Genomic DNA, 26,120 nt, shown 5'->3' with positions numbered 1-26,120 from the left:
TTCTGAGGATATCGAAGTTTCATCCCTTAGGAAGCCGAGCGCAGCGAGGTGTTTTATGAAAATGAAAAAAATTCTATCTTTTTATCATATGGTCCGATTTTGACAAATCGTATCTCAAATGAAAGATATTGATTAGTGCAACTTAAAAAAAAAAATATTGTTCAGAAAAAGTAACAAAAAAATTGAAAAATGTAAATTTACGTATCGCATTAAACAACTTCAAAGAATGAATGACAAAATGTACAATATCGATATACGAGTTCTTTTATATCAAAGACAGATAAATTCATAATTGAAAACTAAAAACCGCATCGAAATCGGATCAGTAGTTTTTAAGGTACAAGTTGCCAAAGTTGGAAAAGTTTAGTTTATATGATCACTTTGCAATTCCTTTGCCAGAAAGTCAGAAATAATCTATTTTTCTTAGACATAAAAGTACACAGTGACAGTACACATCAAAATAAAAGTTTTTTTCTCGAGGATATCATAATTTAAGCCCTTAGAAGGACGAGCGTAGTGAGGACTATTAAAAACTGTTAAAAAAATTCTATTATTTTTGTGCTTTGTCCGATTTTGACAAAAAATGTGTCAATTGAAAGGTGTTGTTTAATGTAATCGAAAAAAAAATTTAAAAAAAAATTGCTAAAAAAGTGTAAGAAAAAATAAAAAAAAAAACTTAAATTTTCGTATCACGCTGAATAACTGCTAAGAACGACAGATAAGATGTACAATGTCGATATATGAGTTTTTAAAATCAAAGACAAATAAATTCATAATTATAAACTGAAAACCGAATCGAAATCGGATCAGTAGTTTTTAAGATACAAGTTGCCAAAGTTGGCTTAGTTTGTTTATATGGTCGCTTTTAAATTATTCAGCCAAAAAGTCAGAAATAATATATTTTTCTTACAGCTAAGAGTATGCATTGATAGAAGACATCATAATAAATGATTTTCGCTGAGGATATAAAAATTTCATCCCTTAGGAATCCGAGCGTAGCGAGGTCTGCAACGAAAAACAACAAAAAAACAAGTTTTTTTTTGGGTGGTCTGATTTTTACAAAACGTGTGTCAGTTGAAAGAAATTAATTTTCCCCTCACTAGCTCGGAAACACGTGTTTTGTCCTTTAATACCAGCGGGTAAAAACGCATTTTATCCACTAGTGGGTAAAGTAATTTGACCTTGAATAAAGTCAAATTAACTGCTTTAATATTGATAAAAGCAGGTGAATCTAGTAATAAAGATGATTTACCACCTGTGGAATTATGTTATTTGTTATACAAGGGGGCAAAGTTGTATTTTAACGCCGAGTGTGGAATTGAAAAACGAGCAAGTGAAAGGATTCTATAGTTGAACCACGAGCGAAGCGAGTGGTTCGAGAATAGAATCCTGAACTTGCGAGTTTTTTAACACACGAGAAGTAAAATACATTTGCACCCGAGTGTAACACTACAAAACTTTTCCCCTCACTATAGCGAGGAAACTACAACGCAAAAAATGCGTTTATCACTGCTTCCAGTAGTTCCACAGGTGGCAAGTCATCTTTATTACTAGATTCACCTATTTTTATCAATATTAAAGCAGTTAATTTGACTTTATTCAAGGTCAAATTACTTTACCCACTAGTGGATAAAATGCGTTTTTACCCGCTGGTATTAAAGGATAAAACACGTGTTTCCGAGCTAGTGAGGGGAAAAATAGATTATTTCTGACTTTCTGGCAAAGGAATTGCGAAGTGATCATATAAACTAAACTTTTCCAACTTTGGCAACTTGTACCTTAAAAACTGCTGATCCGATTTCGATGCGGTTTTTAGTTTTCAATTATGAATTTATCTGTCTTTGATATAAAAGAACTCGTATGTCGATATTGTACATTTTGTCATTCATTCTTTGAAGTTGTTTAATGCGATATACGTAAATTTACATTTTTCAATTTTTTTGTTACTTTTTCTGAACAATTTTTTTTTACGTTGTACTAATCAATATCTTTCATTTGAGATACGATTTGTCAAAATCGGACCATATGATAAAAAGATAGAATTTTTTTCATTTTCATAAAACACCTCGCTGCGCTCGGCTTCCTAAGGGATGAAATTTCGATATCCTCGGAAAAAATCGTTTACTATGATGTCTACTATCACCATGCAAAGCGGCTTGCTTCCATCTAAAAGTGCAGCTTTTTTTCATAACTAGTATGACTAATATCTCTAGTCTCCCTGATTTAAAGTTTCTGTTGTACTGCCCGTTGCTATGGCAACGCGGTCAAGCGCGAATCGAGATGGCCGTCATAATTTCCTGTCAGATATATAACGATTTATCTACGTGAAATTTACAAAATAAATGTAAAACACACTGAAATTGTTGTAAAACATAAATAAAATGCATTTTTATAATGTGTAATATTTTTTTTATAGCTTAATAGTCAAAGTCTGATAGTGCAACAAAATCCTTGGCTGATTGCAACATCCTTTGTCTGAAGTATTGTATGGATAGTATTAATTTTTAAAACTATGTATATCCATAACTCCTTTGGGAATAAAATAGTAGAATATTATTCAGTACACGTAGATGCAATGAGACCTTTTAACAACAAATGTGATGAAAATATTATACCTACAATCTTGGGTAATAAAATAGGAACGGTGATTTTTATTTTGTATATTTATCCTCTTCAGAACCATAAGTACAAATTGTAGTAGGAAGTAAATATGTTTTTGTATTTTCGTGTATAGTTTACATACATATATGTAGAGGTTACAATTAAAATTTCATGAGAAGTCTTGCGAAAATTATATACCTACCTACTGTAAGTCAACTTAAATTTTGGGGTACTATGTACTCGTCACATTGAAAAACATTAAACTATATTCCCGTTGGCCTTCGTGTAGATAGTCATTGCAATAAATAAGCCATACAGGCTCAGAAATCTAATCAAATGAGAATAATGAGTCGGTCAAGATACTTTTTAGTGAAAAAGGACAAAACGCGATGACACAGAAGTCACAACACATAAAATACATACACAAAATAATATTTCTAAGCTTTTACTTTTTTAAATGTCACTATTCAGTGTAGTAATAATTACTAAGAGACATATTTAGATATCAATTCTCTTAAATAGCATGTATTGGGAACACGACACGAGGGTATCTAGCCTAGGCAACGATCACGTGGCCGTGGCGCGTAGCTACGCGCGGCGGCCGGCGCGGCGACCCTCGCGCTCGCGGCTCGCGGCCGGCGGGAGAGCACCCCTCGCGCAGGGCCCGGTGCGGACACGGACACAACGCGGACTTATAAGTATATACACAGGCTTCCGTCAGTGTCCTACCTTGTAGTCTTTATCTAATATTGTATGAATACCTATATATCACAACTGTCTTCAACGATTATGAATTAATTTACCAACCCTATTTAGACAAAAGTATTATACATATAGTAACAAAGTCAATAAGTTTTCAGCTTTAATACAACCAGTATTAGTCATAAAAATAAAATAAAAATTGACAAATCTTACGATAGTTATGATAATTCAAGAATCTACGAGAACACCCAATGGCAATTATAGGCGTACCTTCGTACCTACTTCAAGAGAGCTGTATATGAAAGAGTGATTATTAACTCTTATAACAGTTTCTCCACTGTTTTAGATCTAAGTTATAAGATTACACAGTAAACATCTTAAACGTCTTTAGACCGGGACAATCCATAAATGTAATATAAAATATCTTTTTGGAATAACTTACATTTGCATCGTATTAGCCACACAAATCGAATACCATAACAACCGCGATCCACTCTAACGGACAAAAGTCCAGAACGTGGAAGAGCACGCGGAGCAGGAGCAGCAGCAATGCGACCGCGGCGGGCAGCGCGCGCGAGCAGAGGCGACGCGCGCGCGGGCGGGGCGCAAGCGCAGGCGCGAGCGCGGGCGGCGCGCGCGGCCGCGGCGCGGGCTGCTCGCAGGCCGGCGGCGCCAGCTAGCCGGACGCCGGCTCCAGCGCCTTCAGCCCTTCGGCGGTAAGGCCCTGCTTCTGGCACCACTCCACGAAGTCGTCTATTAGCACGGGCCAGGCTCCCTCGGCATCGTAGTTGCTCATGCCGTCGTCGATTTGAGTGGCGAAATCTAAAAGTAGATTCCACGTGTCCTTGGGAATTGATCTTTTATGGTGTTCCTGAAACATTAATAAATAAGTAAATAATTTGCTTCAAAGACGATGATGATGGCAAATTTTCTGTTACATCTAAGGAACTACTAGACATTTGATTTTGCAGGATTTTATGAGGCTTGCTCGAAAAACTAGATTCGGTTTTTAAGTTATTCTTGAAATCTGCATTTTTTTTGCCTAGTGGGTTTGGGCCATGATTGTGTGTCTCCGTAGTATTTATTAGAATATGTTTATTACTTTGAAATCATTGGGACAATGATTTATTAGGTTTTTAAGGCAGGTATCATTAGTATAAAGAAACTTAGAATAAAAATTAACCTAAAACTATAACGTTATATTATATTAATTACTTATATCGTTTCGGTACACGATTTACACTTGTAAATACTATCGCGGTACATTTCACACCTCCCATAATATGTATGCCTGGTTTGGCCACTTTATTTCTTTCAAAATGGCGGTATAGTTAATAGTGTAAAACATTAAAAGGATTGGATCTGTTTAAAATTGCCCCCAGTTGCAATTGTCCCGCTGTACCTTACAAAATACGAGAATTTAAAATGTGATCCCGTCGTGGCATAAATTTCTAAAATATTTATTTATTTATGGTTCTACAGTCAACAAGAGTGTCAGTTTATTCGAAAATATTTTAACGATCGATGTATAAAATGTGAAACGTTATTCGACTAAAGGTGGCCTAAACGAAAATATTACTTTGCTAAATGAAAAATGTCCTATAATAGTTCGGATAATTTGCACAGAAGCGAACTGAACTGTATGCGAACCAAAATTCTACGTAACGTTATTCGACCAAAAGTGACAGCGATAGCTTGATTATTCGGCTAAATGGCATTCGGCGAATCGTTGTCGGCGAATCAATAATCGGCTAAAAAATTGTCGGAGAATCATTAGGTAGTCACTTACGGATCGGACTGAACGGTCGTCAAATATGTAGTAGGAATTCGTTTGTTATCTCACCCATTCGAAAAGGGTACTTTTCTTCCCTACTATGAGGGAGCAAAGTGGCACTTTTCCAAAATGAGGAGTGTCTTTTCAAAAGGGCTTATTTCCATTTTTTCTTTTTTTTAAACTATGAATGCAGTTTTTCTTAGTATAGAAAATTACGCGTTGTTTTGAGATAAAAGTTCAAAAAGTCTCGCCTTGATCTTTAAAAAATAGATTAACATCAAAGTTTAGAACACATTTTGAAAAATGTGTAATGATTATTTATGTGGATAAACCAATGTATGTATTACAACAACATTCATATCAACTAACGTTAATACAAAATCCAAAAATAAAATAAAACTAAGAGTTTTGAATGATTCACGGTTATTTTCATTAGACTTATATTGACCGGGATATAGATCGTGATTACTTTTTTGATTTTTGTCGAGCTCCCGATACTTATTTCGACGCAGTTGCATGCATCATGATCACGGAAAAACTGACGAAGGCGGGTGGATGTTAAAGTTGTATAGACAGCGCGCGATCTACCCTCCTTCGCGCGCGTCGGCTGCGTTCACTTTCAGCGTTACCACTGGTCGCGTTCACACTCGATGGTCTGTCCAAACACACTACACTCACAGTGTCACTACGTTTGTTCAATTCTGACTTCACCGGTTTTTTACACAAACAAATCACTGGATTCCATACATTAGATAGTTTGAAGCCATCCTCACGATTGAAATTTTTATATTTGTGAATCTCAATGGCTTCTCTTACCAATCTCGGTATGTAGTGGCGTTCCGTCGAAATTACCTTAGGACTATGCAACTCGATCCAATGATTTGCACCCGACTCAATGAGATGTTGAGCAATAGCAGACTTGCGAGTATCGTTCTTTTTGACTGCAGCAATGTGTTCTTTAATTCTGCAGGCAATAGTGCGCTTGGTCTGCCCTATGTAAGAACTGCCACAACTGCACTCAACTTTGTACACACCAGGTTTTTCCAGAGGAAAATTGTCCTTAGGTGACCGCAAGAACTGTGCAATTTTCCTGTGTGGGGTGAAGATAGTTTTTACAGAGTAATTGTTTAGTATTTTAGAGATCTTATCTGTCACTCCCTTTACGTACGGCATAAACGCTGGTTGTCTCTCTACGCGATGAGTAAGGTGCTTGGGTTTTGCATCCCGTTTATTAACGTTAACTCGGTAACCATTTCTCCTCAGGACTCTCTGAACATGGTTCAACTCCTGTACAAGATGAGAGGAGTCACACAAAGCGTGTGCTCGATTGGTTAGTGATGTTACGACCGAGTTTAACTGTCTGGGATGATGGTGTGAGCTCGCATGCAAGTAACGATCTGTATGCGTCGGTTTCCTATAGACAGAGTGTCCCAGCATGCCCTCGGCTCCAACCTTCAAGCTCACATCAAGAAATGCAATACCCCTATCTTTTTCCATTTCCAATGTGAACGACATGGATCGATGCACGCTGTTCAGGTGTCGTAACAACAGATCAGCTTCCTCCTTGCTACCCTTTAATACGCAGAACACGTCATCCACGTACCTCTTCCAAATTTTAACGGGAACTGGGGGCGCAGCGAGGGCTTTGTGCTCAAAATGTTCCATCCAGATGTTAGCCACAACTGGTGCCACTGGACTGCCCATCGCTACTCCCTCTGCCTGTATGTAATATTGCCCGCGAAACAGAAAATAATTTGTAGTGAGGCAGTGTTCGAGAAGCTTCACGTATTCTGATGGGATGCCATTCTCCTGCATCATATTTCGTACTACCTCAATGCTGTCAGTTACAGGTACATTAGTGAACAGTGACTCTACGTCAAAACTGACCATCACTTCATCTGGTTCAATCCTAATGTCCTGTACAATCTCAATAAAATGGCGAGAGTCCTTCACATACGATTCCGTCCGCCCAACCAACTGTTGCAGCACCTTCGCGACGTGTTTTGCCAAATCGTACGTGGGTGAATCAATCTGACTTACAATGGGCCGTAAGGGAGAATTAACTTTGTGTATTTTCGGCAAACCATATATTTTAGGCGATAGAACATTTCTGGGTCGCAATAGAAACTTCACCGTATCCTCAGTTAATACCTGTTCACACTCCTTGACCAGTGTCAATGTGGCACGATTGTACCGGGCTGTAGGATCGTAATTTACCTTTTTATAGGTTGCTTTATCACTCAGCAGTCCATTTATCTTGCTCTCATAATCGCTAACATCTATAACTACTGTGGCATTGCCCTTGTCTGCCTTCAAGGTCAAAATGTCAGGATTAGACCGCAGGTCGTTCAGAGCTTCCCATTCCTTCTTACTTATATTACTCCGAGGTAGTTTTGCGTGCCTCAGGACTACAGCAACATCATACAGGACATTAGGATTGAACCAGATGAAGTGATGGTCAGTTTTGACGTAGAGTCACTGTTCACTAATGTACCTGTAACTGACAGCATTGAGGTAGTACGAAATATGATGCAGGAGAATGGCATCCCATCAGAATACGTGAAGCTTCTCGAACACTGCCTCACTACAAATTATTTTCTGTTTCGCGGGCAATATTACATACAGGCAGAGGGAGTAGCGATGGGCAGTCCAGTGGCACCAGTTGTGGCTAACATCTGGATGGAACATTTTGAGCACAAAGCCCTCGCTGCGCCCCCAGTTCCCGTTAAAATTTGGAAGAGGTACGTGGATGACGTGTTCTGCGTAATAAAGGGTAGCAAGGAGGAAGCTGATCTGTTGTTACGACACCTGAACAGCGTGCATCGATCCATGTCGTTCACATTGGAAATGGAAAAAGATAGGGGTATTGCATTTCTTGATGTGAGCTTGAAGGTTGGAGCCGAGGGCATGCTGGGACACTCTGTCTATAGGAAACCGACGCATACAGATCGTTACTTGCATGCGAGCTCACACCATCATCCCAGACAGTTAAACTCGGTCGTAACATCACTAACCAATCGAGCACACGCTTTGTGTGACTCCTCTCATCTTGTACAGGAGTTGAACCATGTTCAGAGAGTCCTGAGGGGAAATGGTTACCGAGTTAACGTTAATAAACGGATGCAAAACCCAAGCACCTCACTCATCGCGTAGAGAGACAACCAGCGTTTATGCCGTACGTAAAGGGAGTGAAGTGACAGATAAGATCTCTAAAATACTAAACAATTACTCTGTAAAAACTATCTTCACCCCACACAGGAAAATTGCACAGTTCTTGCGGTCACCTAAGGACAATTTTCCTCTGGAAAAACCTGGTGTGTACAAAGTTGAGTGCAGTTGTGGCAGTTCTTACATAGGGCAGACCAAGCGCACTATTGCCTGCAGAATTAAAGAACACATTGCTGCAGTCAAAAAAAACGATACTCGCAAGTCTGCTATTGCTCAACATCTCATTGAGTCGGGTGCAAATCATTGGATCGAGTTGCATAGTCCTAAGGTAATTTCGACGGAACGCCACTACATACCGAGATTGGTAAGAGAAGCCATTGAGATTCACAAATATAAAAATTTCAATCGTGAGGATGGCTTCAAACTATCTAATGTATGGAATCCAGTGATTTGTTTGTGTAAAAAACCGGTGAAGTCAGAATTGAACAAACGTAGTGACACTGTGAGTGTAGTGTGTTTGGACAGACCATCGAGTGTGAACGCGACCAGTGGTAACGCTGAAAGTGAACGCAGCCGACGCGCGCGAAGGAGGGTAGATCGCGCGCTGTCTATACAACTTTAACATCCACCCGCCTTCGTCAGTTTTTCCGTGATCATGATGCATGCAACTGCGTCGAAATATCGGGAGCTCGACAAAAATCAAAAAGGTAATCACGGTCTATATCCCGGTCAATATAAGTCTAATGAAAATAAAATTATTTTAAAATAATAACATTTACGCTACAAGGCCACAACAAAAGGGCTTAATTCCCAAAAGTTCGCATCAAAAGTGCTTAATTCTCAAAAACATATGGTAATTAAATATTTATTTAGGTACACATGTTACGTTTGATGTAATCATAGCATTAACGTCAACTTACAATATTACAATTTTGCAAATTAAATATTAATTTCAAAACCAATACCGTGGAATTATGTTTTTCTCGATTTCCCAAAAAAAGTTCAAAGTGGAAATAAACCCTTTTGAAAAGACACTCCTCAAATATGAATTACTTATCGCTGTTGTAAAAATATTACGCACTTAATAAGACACTTTTTTAAAACATTGTATTATGTGCAACGCAGATCAGTTTGTACGGAAGTTTCAGCCCACCCTCACCTAAAAAAAAAAATATCAAACGATCACTCGACCTATTGTGTTTCGACCAATTTTTTGTCGGCTAATGTTTACAATTACTAAATGATTATTCGACGAACAGGTAGTAAATCGGCGTATAAATTTTCCGGTTTAGAGAGACCTATGATGTCACTCTCCACCTCTTCAACTATATCCACTTAAAAAATCACGTCAATTCGTCGCTCCGTTTTGCCATGAAAGACGGACAAACTAACATACACACACACTTTCCCATTTATAATATTAAGTATGGATATGGATAACATTATAACAATTATAACTATCATAAAAAGAGTTTACCATGATTTTCAAAAGGGCTACTTGCCTCCTAGTTAAATCAGCTTCTTTTTTAAGAACTGTCAAAACGAATTTTAACGACTTGCTAATATGGAATTTATATGAAATCGAATTGAGTGACGTCACGGTCAACTCAGTTACTTTATATATTTCTACCTGACTTATTAAATAGAAATTGGATTTAAAAATAACTTCTGTCCGTGTTTTTCATATAATTATCTGATGCTTTATTTCGTGCATGGTATAAATATTTTATTTTAAGTACAGTCAAGTTCCCTATAAGATTCATTAGGGGACCATCCTGTCATCATTGTTTAGAAATAAAAACCGGCCAAGTGCGAGTCGGACTCGCCCACCGAGGGATCCGTATCCGTACAAACTTTTAATTGTTTAAATAATCTCATGTTTCTCATATAACTTTAAAGACTTGACTAGAAGTATAGGTATAGCGCCATCTCGCGGTAAATTAGCTAAGTAACTAATTTGCGCGACCTGTATGTATAATAGTATGTTAGTTTTTCAGGGATAATTATTTATAATGTTAACCGGTTTGGACAGTTTTTACTTTATTTGAAAGATATTTTTTTACGTAAAATCTCGTATTCATTTGAAGTACCATATACATCCGCAAGAGTGAATAAATTTGAAGTTAAAATAAATACTTTTTAATTTGTAGAGGTGAACAATGTTAATAACTATACCAAATTTCATATAAATTGCGAAATCGCGCGGCCCTGCCGCTGCCGGCAAATTGACACGATGGCAGATTCTAAACCGGGTCAACCCATCGTAAACGAGTTCCTCGCTTTTCTGCAAGAGAAAAATAAACTGCTGCGGGAAGGAGCGATGGATGCGGCGACTGCTGTTCAGATGTCTTCGCGCGCGTCGAAGTTCACCGTGGAAGACATCTGTGTAGCGAAGAAAGTGTTGTGTGAGTTCCTTGGAATAGCCGGCACCTATGTACCTCACCGAAGAGGAGACGAAACTGGGAAGAAGAGCCTGGAGGACATATGAAGATCCTCAAAGACTTCAACGACCGGATTCCGGAGTTTGTGGCGACGGATATCTCCAACATTTCGTCGTACAATCCGGACAACGTCGACGTCAGATGCTTGTTTAAGGAAATCGTGGCCCTAAGAACAAGTTTAGCCGAAATGAATACGAAGTTTGAAGCTAGCCTAATTACTATTTCTGAGTTACGTGAAGAAATAAAATGTTTGCGAATTGCCCCAAGTCCCAACTCAGACAGCGGCTTCAAATTTCAAGTCTGATAATCGACCTGCTGACAAGTCGGTTTGTTTGCCTGTTGCCGGCGCAGTAAAATGTGTCGCACGCGCCGATCCGCCGCCCGCGCGCCCCCCGCGCGTCCGGCCGCCACATGTCCCAACAAACTCGCGTCAGCGTGCATATGCTGACGTTGTCGGTGAGTCCGTCGCAACGAACCGGGTAAATGCACCTGTAAAGGTATCACGGGCTCCTATTGTGGAAAAGTCTGCCCGCACGAATGTGGATGAGGAGGGATTCACATTGGTGCAAAAGAAGAGCAAGGCGCGCAGGGCGCCTCGTAAGACTATGTGTGGCAATGCGGAACCAGTGAATTCAGGTCTACGGATTGCTACGCCGAGTAGGGCGCTCTACGTGTCGCGCTTGCACTACTCCGCCGGGGCTGATGAGGTGGTGGAGTACGTTCGCCAGAAGACTGGCTACACGCTGAGAGTGTTCCAGCTACAGTCGCGCCACTACGTGCACTTCAGTTCGTTTGTGTTGCGAGTGCCGCGGCCGCTGCAGGACACCATCGCGAGTGCAGACTTCTGGCCGAAGGGCGTGGTGTTTCGGCGGTTCCGGGGCAACCTGCCGAACCCTACGCCGTGTCAGACGACGCAACGGAGCCACGCTGTTACGTCGTCGCCTAAATAGAATATTGTTTTTTTTTTTGTCTGATTTTTACTGTTGTGCTATATTTATACCTATTGTTTTTATTTTTTAGTTTCACAGTGCTTTGGTTTTACTGTTATGCTGTGTAACTTATTTGAATAATAAATAAAAATAATAAATAATATCGATAGCATAATTAGTTATAGAGATATTTAGTAATGTGACAGACGGACAGAGCGGTACCATAAGGGTTCCTTTTGTACCTTTTTGGTACGGAACCCTTAAGACGATACGGTAGGGGTCAATTCTCCATACAAACGCTCTCGACTATTTCCTCCCTGGTTTTTGAAGATAAAGCAATGATTTTTTCAACACAGATTGTTATTATTTTTATCTGTGTCGGACCGTTTCGATTTTTTTGATATTCTGCTTTTAAAAGATTCTAGAGCCAATCAAAAATTAAGAAAAACGGCCTTTTCATTATGGCACAAAAAAAGGTGTGATACTCAAGATTGGTAACAATTAACCAAAAAAGCTAAACGGTCCGACATAGATTATTTCATTATTATTCAGATTCTCAAATTGATTAAGTTTTGAAGGAGGAAAGAGTCGAGAGCGGAACCTCGATTTTAAAGATTTTTTTGAAATATCTTTTGACTGCGTTGTTCTTGATGGACAATTTTTTTTCGATAAATCTAGTTAATAACACTTGTATATTTAACTAAAATTCCCAAGTTGAAAGGGGGGCTCCTTTCCATTTTAGCATTTTCGCTACCGTATCCTCTTAAAAGGGCAGAGTAGAAGGTGTGGCTAAGCGGCATTACGTGACTGGATTAATGCCTTGCGAAAATCGCGGTGGAGACAAAAATCGCACACATACCGTTCGAGGCAGCCCGTCCTCACTTCATAGTATGATCGCCCATGCAAGCGATGGTAGCCAACATTACGGCTAGGGAATGCAGCTAGAACCGAAAACCGAGTTTCGGTTTTTTTTCGGTGAAACTCGAAACCGATTCGAATTTCGGTTTTTAACCGAGTTTTTGTTACCTTCAGGTAAATTGTTAAATAAAACAATTTTTCGCTTATATTGTGTTTTCATGAGCTGTGTAAACACAGTATTAAAAAAATTAATCTCATAGGACGATTTGTTGACTGTTGGGACCACTTTTTCTTAGGAATAGGTGGAGATTATTGTTTTGTAACGTAAGTGATGTTACATATTTTCTTTATGTTAGACGCATCATATTCCGATGTAAAATGGGATGAAAAGACACTATTATCAACTCTCTGAGAACGAATCTCATCTATAATATTGAAATAATGAAAGTAATCGATTTGGCATCTTTTGTGTCCTGGTGAGGTCTTTAATTTTTTATTTGCTTCAAAGCTTAACATTCCCTAATTACGGCACAAAAAAATGCTATCGAATCAAAATGACATATATGTATTACCAAAAGTACTAAAGTCTATTATACAAGGTGCTCGCGAGGAACCCGCATAACTTGAACCACGCGTTGCTGAGGCAAAAAGAAAGAAAAAATGTTATATGAATTTAAAAATTTTTCACCAAAAAAAAAATTTTTTTTTTTTTTACTTTTTTGGACGTATTTTCACATAAAAAATTTTTTTATCCATAAAGTTGGCAATTAAAATGAGTTCCTTCATTTATTTTTCTAAAAACCAAATTATTTGGAAGTTTTTCTTGTCACATTTTGACATCTATGGTAACCTATCGATGTTTCGAAAATCCTTTGTCCGAAAACGGTTGACAGAATTTTTATAATCCAAATACATTGTTTACCATATTTTTAAAATGTCGCTAGTTTGCTATGCCACATTATCGTTTTCCCGAAACTCTATAACCAGAAGAACGGTTGCCAACTTTATCATTTGACAACCAATTTGTTAACCACCTTTTCATAAATCCGATGCTACATGACATCGAAATGTCATTTTCCCTAATATCATTTTATAGAAACTCAATAACCAGAAGAACGGTTGCCAATCTTATCATTTGACAACCGTTTTGTTAATCACCATTTCATAAATCCGATGCTACGCGACACCCAAAAGTAAATTTTCCCTAATATAGAGGTATTATAGAAACATTACAAAAAAAATAGGTAAGGTTAGAAATGCGACCCCCACGGAAACAAACTTGCTAAGAAAAGTGGGTTAGGTTAGGTTAGAACTGCGACCATATAGAAACAAATCCTTGCCATAAGAGTGGGTTAGGTTAGGTTAGAACTGCGACCATACAGAAACAAACTTGTGCTAGAGAAGTGGGTTAGGTTAGGTTAGAACTGCGACCCTCACCAAAACAAACATTAGCAATAAAAGTGGTTTAGGTTAGGTTAGAACTGCGACCTTACAGAAACAAACTTGTGCTAGAAAAGTGGGTTAGGTTAGGTTAGAACTGCGACCCTCACAGAAACAAACATTTGAAAGAAAGTGGGTTAGGTTAGGTTAGAACTGCGACCATACAGAAACAAACCTTTGCCACAAACTCTTATGGCAAGGACTCATAGGTCAAGTAAAAACTGCGACCGTGAGTGTCAGTCGGGAACAAACTTTTGTTAGAAAATTAAGGATTTATTGAACTTTTGATATAGCGGCTTAGTAATATTTCGAATTATAAAACTATACGCCATACAAAATTGCTGTCAAATTATACTTAGGAATTTTAATAAGTGTTAATTCGAATTTCGAACTTTTGATATAGCGGTTAAATAATATTTCGGAATAAAAACTTTACGCGACAAAAAGTAGTTGTCAAATGATTCTTAGGAATTTTAATAAGTGTTGATTCGAATCATAAGCGAAACAAAATTACAGCGAAATAAGAATCGGGAAAATAATAATAGGGGAAAAGTGCTTTCGGGCAAACAAAACTTACGCCAATTAATAAAATGGGAAGCGTTTTCGGGCTACTAATAATCGATATTACAATTTTCGACTTTTTGATAGGTAACCGACATCTATCAATGACTACTGTGAGACTATGCTCCACAATTGCGCATCAGCGCCGTTAAGAAACCTTTTCTACTGAGTAACAATACGGAAATGTTTTTTTTAAATTGGCAATAACTCTGAAACTAGACGAAATCTAGAAAAGTTTATATGACATTTTAGTCTTAAAATGTGACCAAGAATATGCCGTTAAAGTTATATGGGTTCCTCGCGAGCACCTTGTATATTCTGTCAAACAAATCTGTCAGTAAATAAGAACTAAGAAAACTATAGGTATCCTTTTCTCTAGCACCCTAAAGAAAAGGATGCATATAGTTTTCTTTGTTCTTATTTACTGACAGACTTGGTTGACAGAGTATATTTTGGTAGCACAAATCCATAGATAATAAAATTTCATATTTCTTTAGTCTATGGCACAAAACTACGTGTTTTTTTTTTCAAAATGTTAAGTCGTCAACGTCAAATCTGTCGTAACTCGTTTGAATTTTGTAAATTAAGTCAATAATAAAATAACTAAAGTTATTATTGAAATTTCGGGCAAACCAATAAGAAAGTGTGAAATTTGTGGTGTTAGATATTTAAAAATATCAACTTGTGGCTTATTTTTGCCTAGATTTGCACTGGATACATACAGGTCTGTAACTAATATTTTATGCGATAATTTCATTTCGAGTTGCTAACAATTACTCATTTCATCAATTTAAAGTAGTACTAATCATGTACAGTCTACGATTTAAGCGAAAACATTCTGTAAATAAGTTTTTTCGTAAACAAACAAATGACCTAAAATACCAATAGAGTGTGACCAACTTATCGATAATCTCTTTATTTTAGATGACGATTATGGGTAATTTTAACAGGTAACGAAGAATCGGCATATTTAGCCATCTCCTGTATGAAGATAATGTTGGGCAAAGGTTTTCAAGACTTTTTGCAGTGAATATTAACTTTCCCTGGTAAACATGCAAGGAACACGAAGATTAAAGGAAGCAACAAATACTGGCTTATAGCAAAACTCTCAATTACGAGGCAGTGCCTAATATGTACTGCAAAGTATGTAAAAGAAAAGTTATGTTATATTTTGCTTTTGTTTTATTAGCAAAGCAGCATGTTTTCTTAAATTAGTCAGCGGTAAAGCTGACTGGCTCAGGATGCCAACGCCAAATCCTTGAAATACACCTTTGGCAGCCATCCCAGACATTTTTTAAATATATACATTTACTGTTAAGTCACCATACTGCCAAATATCGCACATTTATCGATATCGATAAATGTAAGGGACTGGGTTGGTCGAACCCTAGCGATTTTTTTCTTTGTGTTGGTAGCAGTGACATGACGTCACGACCGTCGAAAAAACGCTTGCATGAGTCGGTTCAAGGGTTGTTCGAGAGTGCCGACTACAGACTCTTAAAACGTAGTGATTCAATCCTCTTTGGTTCGAAAAAAGAAGCAGTTGAAAAGTATATTCAGACTTCAGAACCTCTAGAAATTCACTACTGCCGAGACAAAACACGACAACGGCAATATTTGCATCCAGGGCTTAATATAAAAAAGTTGTGAAGCATGTAGGTATTCTGATGGAGCTCTACCTGGCTTTTCAGTTAGTTTTAATATTGGATTTGGCAGTCCTAGACAGGACGTCAAGTGTTCCATGTGCCTTCAACTGATGGGAAAAATTAAAGTCGAAAAAAAAACGATGGCGAGAAGGTGAAACTTATAACCGAATGGAAACTCCTCAAGAAACAAGATAATAACGTTATACCTACTGTTATCATTTGACTGCTAGAAAAACTTGCCACTGCCCAGATCAATCCGTTTAATACTCTCGGCAGTTGTACTTGTACTTATACAATTTTACCATCGTTAGAGGCTCATCTCATGACAATTTCTCCAAAGAAACTTGTATTCATACACATGGACAGAAGAAACTGCAAATAAAGGGTCAAATGAAATTTGTTCAGCCGTTATCGACTGTTTGAACAAACTGGATACAAATGGAATTGAGAAGATACGTCTCATGGCCGATGGTTGCGGAGGCCAAAACAAGAATTCCATTATGTTGAGTGCCCTGACGAACCGGCTTTACTTGAACTCGAGGGACGTCAAAAGTATAGAAATAATTTTTCCGGGGACTGGACATTCGTTTCTGCCATCAAATCGTGTATTCGCGTTAACTAAAAAAAAAATCGGGAAAATGGAAACAATATTAACACCCGAAGACTACCTTGATGTTCTTAAAGAACACGCAAATATTTTGCATTTAGGAACGGACATTCTTATATTTGACCTTAAGACAGAAAGCAGAAATGTATTGAAGTCGACCCAGAGCTTTCATTTTCAAATAACAAAATGTAAAAGACTTATCATGACTTTACATAGAGGTCAAGTCCAGTAGAGGTATGTGGCGAAATGTCTTACATTTCTGACAAGTGTGTAGCTAAAACAATCAACAAACGCGGTATAACATTTCAAAATATATAGTCCATAGATACTGCCAGTCAGAGTTGCAGTTAAAGAAGATAAGCTAGATGTACGAAAATTACTGGAAACGCACTTTAGCCAAGACTGGATCTCCTTAGATCAATTAAAGTACTACACAAAATAGTGCTTAACAGCGAGAATGTAATAGGACGACCAATGCAAGAAGAAATTGAAGAAGATGACTCAGAAGAGATATTGAATTTTGTTTAAAATATTTAAGGATTATTATTTTGTAACAATAAATAAATAAATAATTAAAAATCATTCTTCTTGTTCTTTTTGCAAATACAAAATGATTCACTAACAAAAAAAACAATAAAATCGAACGAGCGAGCTAAGCTCTCCGAGTCTACTGGAGCAATCCGGCGTTTGTATGTTTGTCATTGTGAAATAGATTTTTTTCGTAAATAGAATTTTTAAGCTAAATTTGAGCCAAATCAAAGAGTCGCCGTTATATGGGGTTAGCGAGTTTACGTTCGGGGCGAACTACTAGCTAGTATATTTTAAAACAGGATAATGCTTAGCTGCTCACTCTTTTGTCAGTACTTACTTATTATCAAAGAAAACTAATTATCGTCGCCGGTACCAGTAGTACATATTCGACATTTTATTATTTAGATTACTTATGTTTAGCCGTATGATTTTGCCATGACCACATCCCTAGTTGTAATCGTTTTTTTTTTTTTTCAAATCTATATAATCCAAGTCTGTTAAATCAAAATTATACAAATCCACGTAGAGTTTTTTCAGACATAAATTTCAATCAATTTTATAAAATGTATTTTTTGTATAGAATGGATGGTTTTAACTCTGAAATTGTCGAACAGGATTGATTTCTTTAATGCTTTGGTCATAATAAAAAAAGGCTGTTCTTCAAATCACCGAATTAACACTTTTTTCAATTATCTCCCAAGTGGGTAGAGTGGACTTACCCAAGTTTGAAGTTAAGCAATACTTTTTTTAGCAAAAATGCATTTATGCATTAGAGCTTAGAACAAAACAGCGAAAAAAAAAAAAGAATGTATTCTGTACTTATATCTATTAATCTTGAAGGCTCTCTTTCTACAATAAGTTTTATTTTGCAAATATTTTAGACTATAGAGAAACAACAAAAACAACCAGAAGAATACAATATATATTTACCTCCTTATTCATAAACGTACATTAAACAACTAGGGAACAAATCAAATGATTTTCTTGAATATTTTTGATTTGTTCTTTTTTCAAGTGGTCACACTGTCACACTACTATATAATCCATACTAATATTATAAATGGGAAAGTGTGTGTGTCTGTTTGTTTGTCCGTCTTTCACGGCAAAACGGAGCGACGATTTGACGTGATTTTTTAAGTGGGTATAGTTGAAGGGATGGAAAGTGACATAGGCTACTTTTTGTCTCTTTCTAACGCGAGCGAAGCCGCGGGCAAAAGCTAGTAAATTATAAATTGAAATAGATTACGCGTAAGCTGAAGACTCGGGTTCGATTCCCGGCTCGGCCACCAGTGGGCCTTGCCGTTTTCTTCTTTCGTGTATGATATCTATTTCAATTTATAACGTAAGTACATTAAAGTTATCAAGCCAATAAAATTCTTTTGTCCCTTTCTATCACACCAATACGTCGGAAAGAAACAAACGAACTTTAGAGTACGTTTATGAAGAAGGGGGTTAGTATATATCAACACACAAAGAATGGAAATTAATAATTTTCTTGTTTTTTTGTACCTCGAAAATCCGCGTAGGTAAAATTTAAACTATTATCAAAAAAAATTACAGATTTTAAAATGATAGTAGTTTCAGAATTGCTTGACGATATTACTTGGAGTTACTAAATTAGAATAGATCTTTTATTAAGTCACAATAAAAGGAAGGTTAGTTACAGCAGTTACTTAACCCGTCGCTACACTTACCCGTATTGACCTTAATTGGTGAATTTGTGCGTGCCAGTACTGTGTACCATACTTTTGTTTTAGTAAAAAAGCCAGTACATATTGTTATATTTTAGTATACAAAAGGCAGTAGGTATTGCAGTTTCATAGCAAGCCAACGTCTGTTATAAAAGTTATAATAGTTGTCCTTGAGATTTCTAAGGTGAAGACAAAATTCAAATGCCCTTATTACAAGGGTCTTCATAAAGGTATGGTACGTGATCTTGGCTGTAATATGTATCCCTTGATTTCTACAATAAATAACAAATTGTACATAAATTATTGTTTCACCAGAAAGCATAAATGTGTGGCCATGAAATTCAAGAACTAAACAAGACAACAAGAACTGTGTTTTTATTTGTTTGTCCGTACTTCACGGCAAAACAAAACGACGACTTGACGTGATTTTAAGTGAAGATAGTTGAAGGGGTGGAGAGTGACATAGGCTACTTTTTGTCTCTTTATATGACAGTTATAAGTTTGTATGGAGCATTCCGCAATTTTCGAATTTCACGTGAGCGTAGCCGCGGGCAATAACTAGTAGCTTATAGTATAGTATAATCTCTTGACCCTAAGTTTTAAAATCAATCATATTATGCTATTGTATAAGATTTGTAAGTTCCTCTTTTTGACACACGACAGCGTCCACAAAACGTACCCGCGCGACCTAATGTCATTTTAAATAAAATCTTCTAATAATATTTAAAAAAATCTAGTATTTGAAAACAATATTTCGTTTACTTTAAACTTAATCTAACACATGTTACATTTTTAAGGATCTTCGTTAGTGAGTATTTTACGATATTAATTTATCACGCAGCATTTAGGTACTTATTATATCATTTATAATTTATTTTTATTTTTAAACTAGTGCTGTGGCAGTCTGTCCTTCAATTCAAATGACATTTCAGTAAGTTCATAGAAATCATATATTTTATAATAAACCATACTTTTAAAACCTAGTAAAAATGACAATAAAATTAAATAAGATGAAGAACATTTATTAATAACATTAATGAACAAACCATGAACGTACAATGACCGTTTTGTTTAAGCGCCTCCTTGTACAGTCACAAACGTTAACTGGAAGAGAAACCCTTAAAGGGATAAGTTCGCCTTGTACTAGTGATAAGCTCTTTTAGTGTTGTATTTTTTATTTTATTTTATGGCCTAGTTACGAGACCTTTAAGCCAAGTTGTATTATTTTCTGGTACAATAAAGTGTTTACTACTACTACTACAGTCTGACCAAAAAGAGTAGAAATTAAAAGGTGGCAACATCGTATTGTCGTCCCGTTTTCTCACACATTGATTTGAAAGGGATGACCCTACAATATTGACAACGTTTCAAAATTTTCAATGTCCCTAAATCGAAAACCATTTCGAGATACACGCCTGTATTTCACAAAAATATTTTTTTTTAACACTTTCGCAACCAGGCTAAATTTCGAACCCCAGAAACCGACAGTACCCGATAGTCGGGCAACGACGTGCAACTCAATGCCGGACGCCGCGAACCCGATAGTCGGGCAAGCGGCGGACGCTCAGGGCTGTGCCAAGTAACTTTCGTATACGTGCATAAAATGAAAGAGTGCGTAGCACAATGTCGAAAATCAAATGTTCTAAGTACGAAATTCCGAAAGACATGACATCGAAAATCAAAATTGCTAATGTACGAAATTCCTAAATTCAACAGTGAAGTTAACTCCTCTTCGCGTAATTGTGGCTGAGAGTTGTGCTCATCAACTACTTTATCCTCGCCGAATATATTTATTAAGTCTCGCTCAATGTCATCAGGACCACGAGCATTCGCCATCGTCGTAATAGAAACAACCAAATTAATTATCAATTCCAATCAGAGGCAAAACCACAAAGTCCAGTAAGAAAGCAGAAGTCACAGTTGTCCAGAAACAAGCCGATAGTCGTCAAAATAAAAATTAACACAACACAACAACGTCCAAAGCACATCACAAACCATTACGGAATGGCTCGGATTGCAAATTTTACACCGTGACCGGTGTGAAAAACCCGAGTCGCAAACTTCAAATAGATAAGGGATGGTAAACAACATCTCCAGGGTTAAGTGTATGATCACAGTAACTACATTCTTTTGTCAAAGAAATTGCGACCTTATGGTATGTGTACTAGCGTACTAATTATCGTAACTATTCAAAGCTACTTGTTACGTTTTGCTTCCACGCAGTTGCAGTGCAGTGCTGTTTTATGACTGACCTATTATCTTTTTCTGAGAACTGCCGCTTAGAAATTAGAATGTTGTTAGGTTCTTAGTTGAATTTCTTGGTTTATTTTTCTCCGAATTTTGTTTCACTAAAATCATCCTATGAGTACCTACTCTATCACTCTTAAATATTCGTAAACACAAATTAGGTTGTACGATTTACGATTATTCTAACTCCTATTGATACATACCCGTGTATGCGATTTAACGTAACCAACTAATAAGAATTATTATTTTGTAATCGCATTAGGTAAAGTAAATAAAAATACAAAGTGAATTAATAAATATAATAATCAACTGTACCAACTTTTCGACCACATAAGTACATTATAATCCCCAGCCGGCCAGTCTACTGCAACTAGCCGGGTCAATGCACCAACAACTACAAAGGGATGTGAAGTACGGGCACCTGCCAAGGAAAATACTTCCCGCACCAATGTGGATGAAGAGGGGTTCAAATTAGTGGAAAAGAAGAGCAAGGCGCGCAGAGCGACTCGTAAGACTATGTGTGGCTCTGCGGAACCGGTGAATTCTGGCCTACGGATTGCCACACCGAGTAGGGCGCTCTACGTGTCTCGCCTGCATTACTCCGCCGTGGCTGACGAGGTGGTAGACTACGTTCGCCGGAAGACTGGCTACACGCTGAGGGTGCAACAGCTGCAGTCGCGACACTACGTGCACTTCAGCTCGTTCGTTGTGCGCGTGCCGCGGCCGCTGCAGGACACCATCGCGAGCGTAGACTTCTGGCCGAAAGGTGTGGTTTTTCGGCGGTTCCGGGGCAACCTGCCAAATCCCATACCGGGGCAAACGACGCAACGGAGCCACGCTGTGACGTCATCGCCCAAATCAATTGTTTAATTTTATTTTTATTATTGTTCTCTTTATTTTCTCTCTTTTTTGTTATCTAAGTTTCGTGACGCATTGGTTTTACTGTAATGTCATGTAAACATGTTTTTACTAATAAATAAATAAATAATCAGAAGACAGTCAGTGGCAGCCCTGAGGTAGCGAAGATGCAAAGCTTGCCCGACTATCGGGTACGTTGGCGTCGCGTGAAGGTTTATAGCTCTTGCTCGACTATCGGGTATGCCGGCATCTGAGTAAAGTTTACGAGTACCCGATTGTCGGGTACGCGGTGTCCAATGTGTTAATATTTTTTTGACACGTCATTTTCGACTGTTCTATTTTGACAGATTTCTCTCCTTATACTTCTACATTCCATAGCTCGTAGTTATTCAATGTTTGTTGACACTACAGTGACACTTGACAGTCAGACACCTCGGACTGTTTAGGCTGACTATTAAAATTTTTTTTTAGGAATGCTTTTGTCGTTTTCTTAGGTGTATCAAACAACACAATACATGTGACGTCATAAAGCTGTGTCTTGACGTTTGTAACTTACGCTCTTTCTGTTCGAAGTAGTAATAAAAAGGGATTTTCGCATTAAAATAGCAGTTTTTGGGAAAAAAAAATGTGTATCTTTAAATATTGAGTTCTTTTAAACCAAACAATAAAAACTAGTAGCTGAAAATATGAAATGTTGTCAATTTTGGTCAGACTGTACCTGTACATAGGGCCTAATTGATTCAACCAATTCGTAAATAATCGCTAGATTTGGCAAACAGTATGTCTTAGCCACATCACAACATACTTCAAAACAAATGTGTCAAAAGGAGGAACTTACTGTTCCGGGATAATAATGCTCATCTGGCGCAAGTGGACTAGGCTAGAAGGAGCTTAAACTAGTCACCCAGGATCATGAAAAGTGGAAGATTCTTCTGAGCGCCCTATGTCCCTAATGAGCAGAGATCGGACGGATTTGCGACATTCTTAGTGACTTACGTCATTTTAATGACTTTTAGTATGAGATGACGCACAAAAATCCGATCTCCGCTAATGAGTGATAACAGGATCACATCATCATCATCATGCAAATGCTTGTTACTATCATAATGTAATTATGCCACTTGCAATGCCATAAAATTGGATGCTTATTTGCCAAAACAATAATAGTTAGCTTTGCGCCCACACAAACAGTTTAAATCTTGTACTTTTAGAGTTAATTGATTCAGTCATTAACATATGGTTGTCTTTTATTTGAATAAATGAAAATTTTTCTTGGATATTACTCATATCGTGATCTTACATTGGACAGATAATTAGTAGAGTTTGACAATAGTGCAAATGCTAATGAAATGTTACAAGTAAGCAGTAGATCCAAACTAAATAAATATGAATAAATCAAATAATATCGCAGGCATGTGTTTTCTAAAACGTCCCGCTTTGTTGATTATGACAAAGCTGCTTTGTCAGGTTATTCATATAAAGATACAAGCAAATCTCGTCTTTATGGTATGTTTTACTAAACACACTCACAAAATTTGTGCTGCTGAGGCACATTTAGTGATATATTTAATATATCACTAAACCATAATCTAAAGTATTATATATAAAGAGTGGACGATGCTTTTTAATAATAAAAACAAACATTGGATAAAGATGTATATATATGAGACTGGCTTGGCTATTAGCCCCCTCAACATGGAGCAAAAGTGTTGCAATGCAATATCAGTATAACAAGTAGCAATGTAGATGTGCCTCGGCTGAGACACAAACAGGTAGCATGCACATTTCCTTGGCACATCTACCTTGTGTGCTTGCCATATGAGGAAAATGCTTAGCAATGCTGCTTGGTCTGTGTGAATCCAGCTATTGAATAGGTGAGGCTGAGTATTGAATGTGTCATGCTAGGACTAACTTGCAGTTTCATATGCTCATATTAACAATCGCTTATCAGCCTATTATTAGTTTGTGTGGAAAAACAAGGCATATAAAATAAATGCAACCAAAAATAAACAATCCTTGTGTAAGAGTTTTGAATGATTCACGGTTATTTTCATTAGACTTATATTGGCCAGGATATAGACCGTGGTTACCATTTTGATTTTTGTCAAGCTCCCGATAATTCGTAAAATCAAAAAGGTAATCACAGTCTATATCCCGGTCAATATAAGTCTAATCCTTGTGTAATACATACCGTAAGAAACTTGCACCAGGCATCTAGGAATTTAAATCTTCCACGAAGCACAATATTCCAATATGCTATTGCCATATCTAACTCCAGTCCCTTCTGCCCTGGGTTTTTGGCATAGTTAAAAGTGAATTGATAAAAATCTTTAAATTTATTGGGATCTTTAATTTCTGTTTCAAGGGTAGCTAGTTTTGTTTTTAATTTGTCTATACTGTCTGCACCCAGCTCCATTAGTCCAGTTAGGAACTCGTCTTTGGAGAACTCGCACTGCACTGCAGCTTTACATTTCCATGCAATAATAAGTACTAATATAGATTCAGGGCTAAGATTTAAATCTTCTAGAAATTTCATGACTCCATCCACTGTGATCTTATCATTCTCTTGTTGATCTTTGTATTTGTTGAATAACAGTTCCAACTTTTTTCTGTCTACTGAAGCCTTAATGGGATCCTTATAGTACGCATCTGGGTTCTGAAAATAGTTATCACTAGCCAGGTCCAGTTTCCAATCATTCTGAGTAAGACAATAAATCGCAGTGCTTTCGCTGGTTTGGGTAAACGCGACGAATTTCTTGACTTTGTCTCTCTGTGATGATTTTAATTTATTCTGAAAGAAAACGCAATAGGTAATGTCATAACCTTAGTCTGGACGTTACTCTTGGGTGACTTTTTTCACCCTAAGTGTTAGTAAATCTTTACTGCTCACTGAAATATCGAAATGGAATACCTATATACAAGGCTACAAAGAGAAGATGCTTACCATTTTAGTATGATTTTTGGTAATTCTAACAATGACTTTCACTGTTATTTCGACATCGGTACCATAGTAATATCTACTTTTTTTTGCTCTCAGTGCTTCATCCACTGACCACAGACAAAGTATTGTCAAAGTATTGATATAAAATATGTAATCATCAGAATTTTTTATCAAATTTACATAGCAATATATTCACAAGATAATACTAATCAAGGCTATGTAGTATATCTCACTTAAAGAAGAAAATAAATAACTAGTGGATATTTGAATACATGACTAGGTATTATGGATTTATGGCCTACGGTCGTAGCCTGCCCAGAAAGACGAATAAAAAAACCTTGTCTGTCATTTCCACAGAATTACAGTTAAACCAGAATGAGTAGTTAGGTCAAAAAGTGTGTCCACATGAGAGGTCATTGTTTGGGCTGGTGTCCCTCTCGCACTTACTGACAATGCCAACCTTAAACAAAGGATACTATAGACTAGACAGCCAAATAATAATACCACTACCGAATGAGATGGTCACATACAAATTATAATAAGAGTGACAGAGAGCAAAATGTTATTTTTTGTCTTTGTCATAGTTTCACTTTTCCGCCGTTGCCACAAACGAGTTTGTGGCAAACAATAAGGACGTGACTTGTCAAGCTTATTATCCGCCCAAATTACGTAGGTTGTTTATGGTAAACTGTCAGCCATTTTTAAAGTGATTCTTAAATTCGCTCCATTATTCTATATCTGTCCCTTACGGGTGTACGCTTGCGTCAAGTCTATGGTATCCTTCGTCTGAGATGCCAACATTATTCAGTGACGTCATCACTGTCATACATTGGGGATACCAGTCAATTTTCAAAGTTACTACCAAATCTACTAATACCCATTTGAACATATTTTTTAATTTTACAAGTCTTTGATTTAGTGGCATCAAAATAATTACATTATAATTATTTTCCAATTTTTTGAAATATATCGAAACCCTAGTTTGAATATAACACTAAAATAATATAAGAAGTTATAAAGTCAGGCTCAGGTAATATACAGATAAAAATACTACTACTATGGTAACCTCATTAATACTGGCCACACGTGCGAGAGGGACACCAGCCCAAACAATGCCCTCTCATG

At 37.2% G+C, this 26,120-nt stretch overlaps 1 protein-coding gene across 1 annotated transcript; it reads right to left on the bottom strand.

The window, feature by feature from the left end:
* Positions 1–2,644: 2,644 nt before the first annotated feature.
* Positions 2,645–25,076, bottom strand: LOC125241042 (DCN1-like protein 1). Its single transcript, XM_048149320.1, has 3 exons — positions 24,999–25,076; positions 24,246–24,845; positions 2,645–4,174 (listed from the first exon to the last, which is right to left on the bottom strand). The coding sequence occupies exons 1-3, from the start codon at positions 24,999–25,001 to the stop codon at positions 3,980–3,982; spliced, it is 798 nt and encodes a 265-aa protein (XP_048005277.1). The 5' UTR covers positions 25,002–25,076; the 3' UTR covers positions 2,645–3,979.
* Positions 25,077–26,120: the final 1,044 nt, after the last annotated feature.

The sequence above is a fragment of the Leguminivora glycinivorella genome, chromosome Z, assembly GCF_023078275.1.
Source record: "Leguminivora glycinivorella isolate SPB_JAAS2020 chromosome Z, LegGlyc_1.1, whole genome shotgun sequence".
NCBI lineage: Eukaryota > Metazoa > Arthropoda > Insecta > Lepidoptera > Tortricidae > Leguminivora > Leguminivora glycinivorella.
Note: the sequence above shows the minus strand (reverse complement) of the source record. Positions and strands in the feature narration are given on the sequence as shown.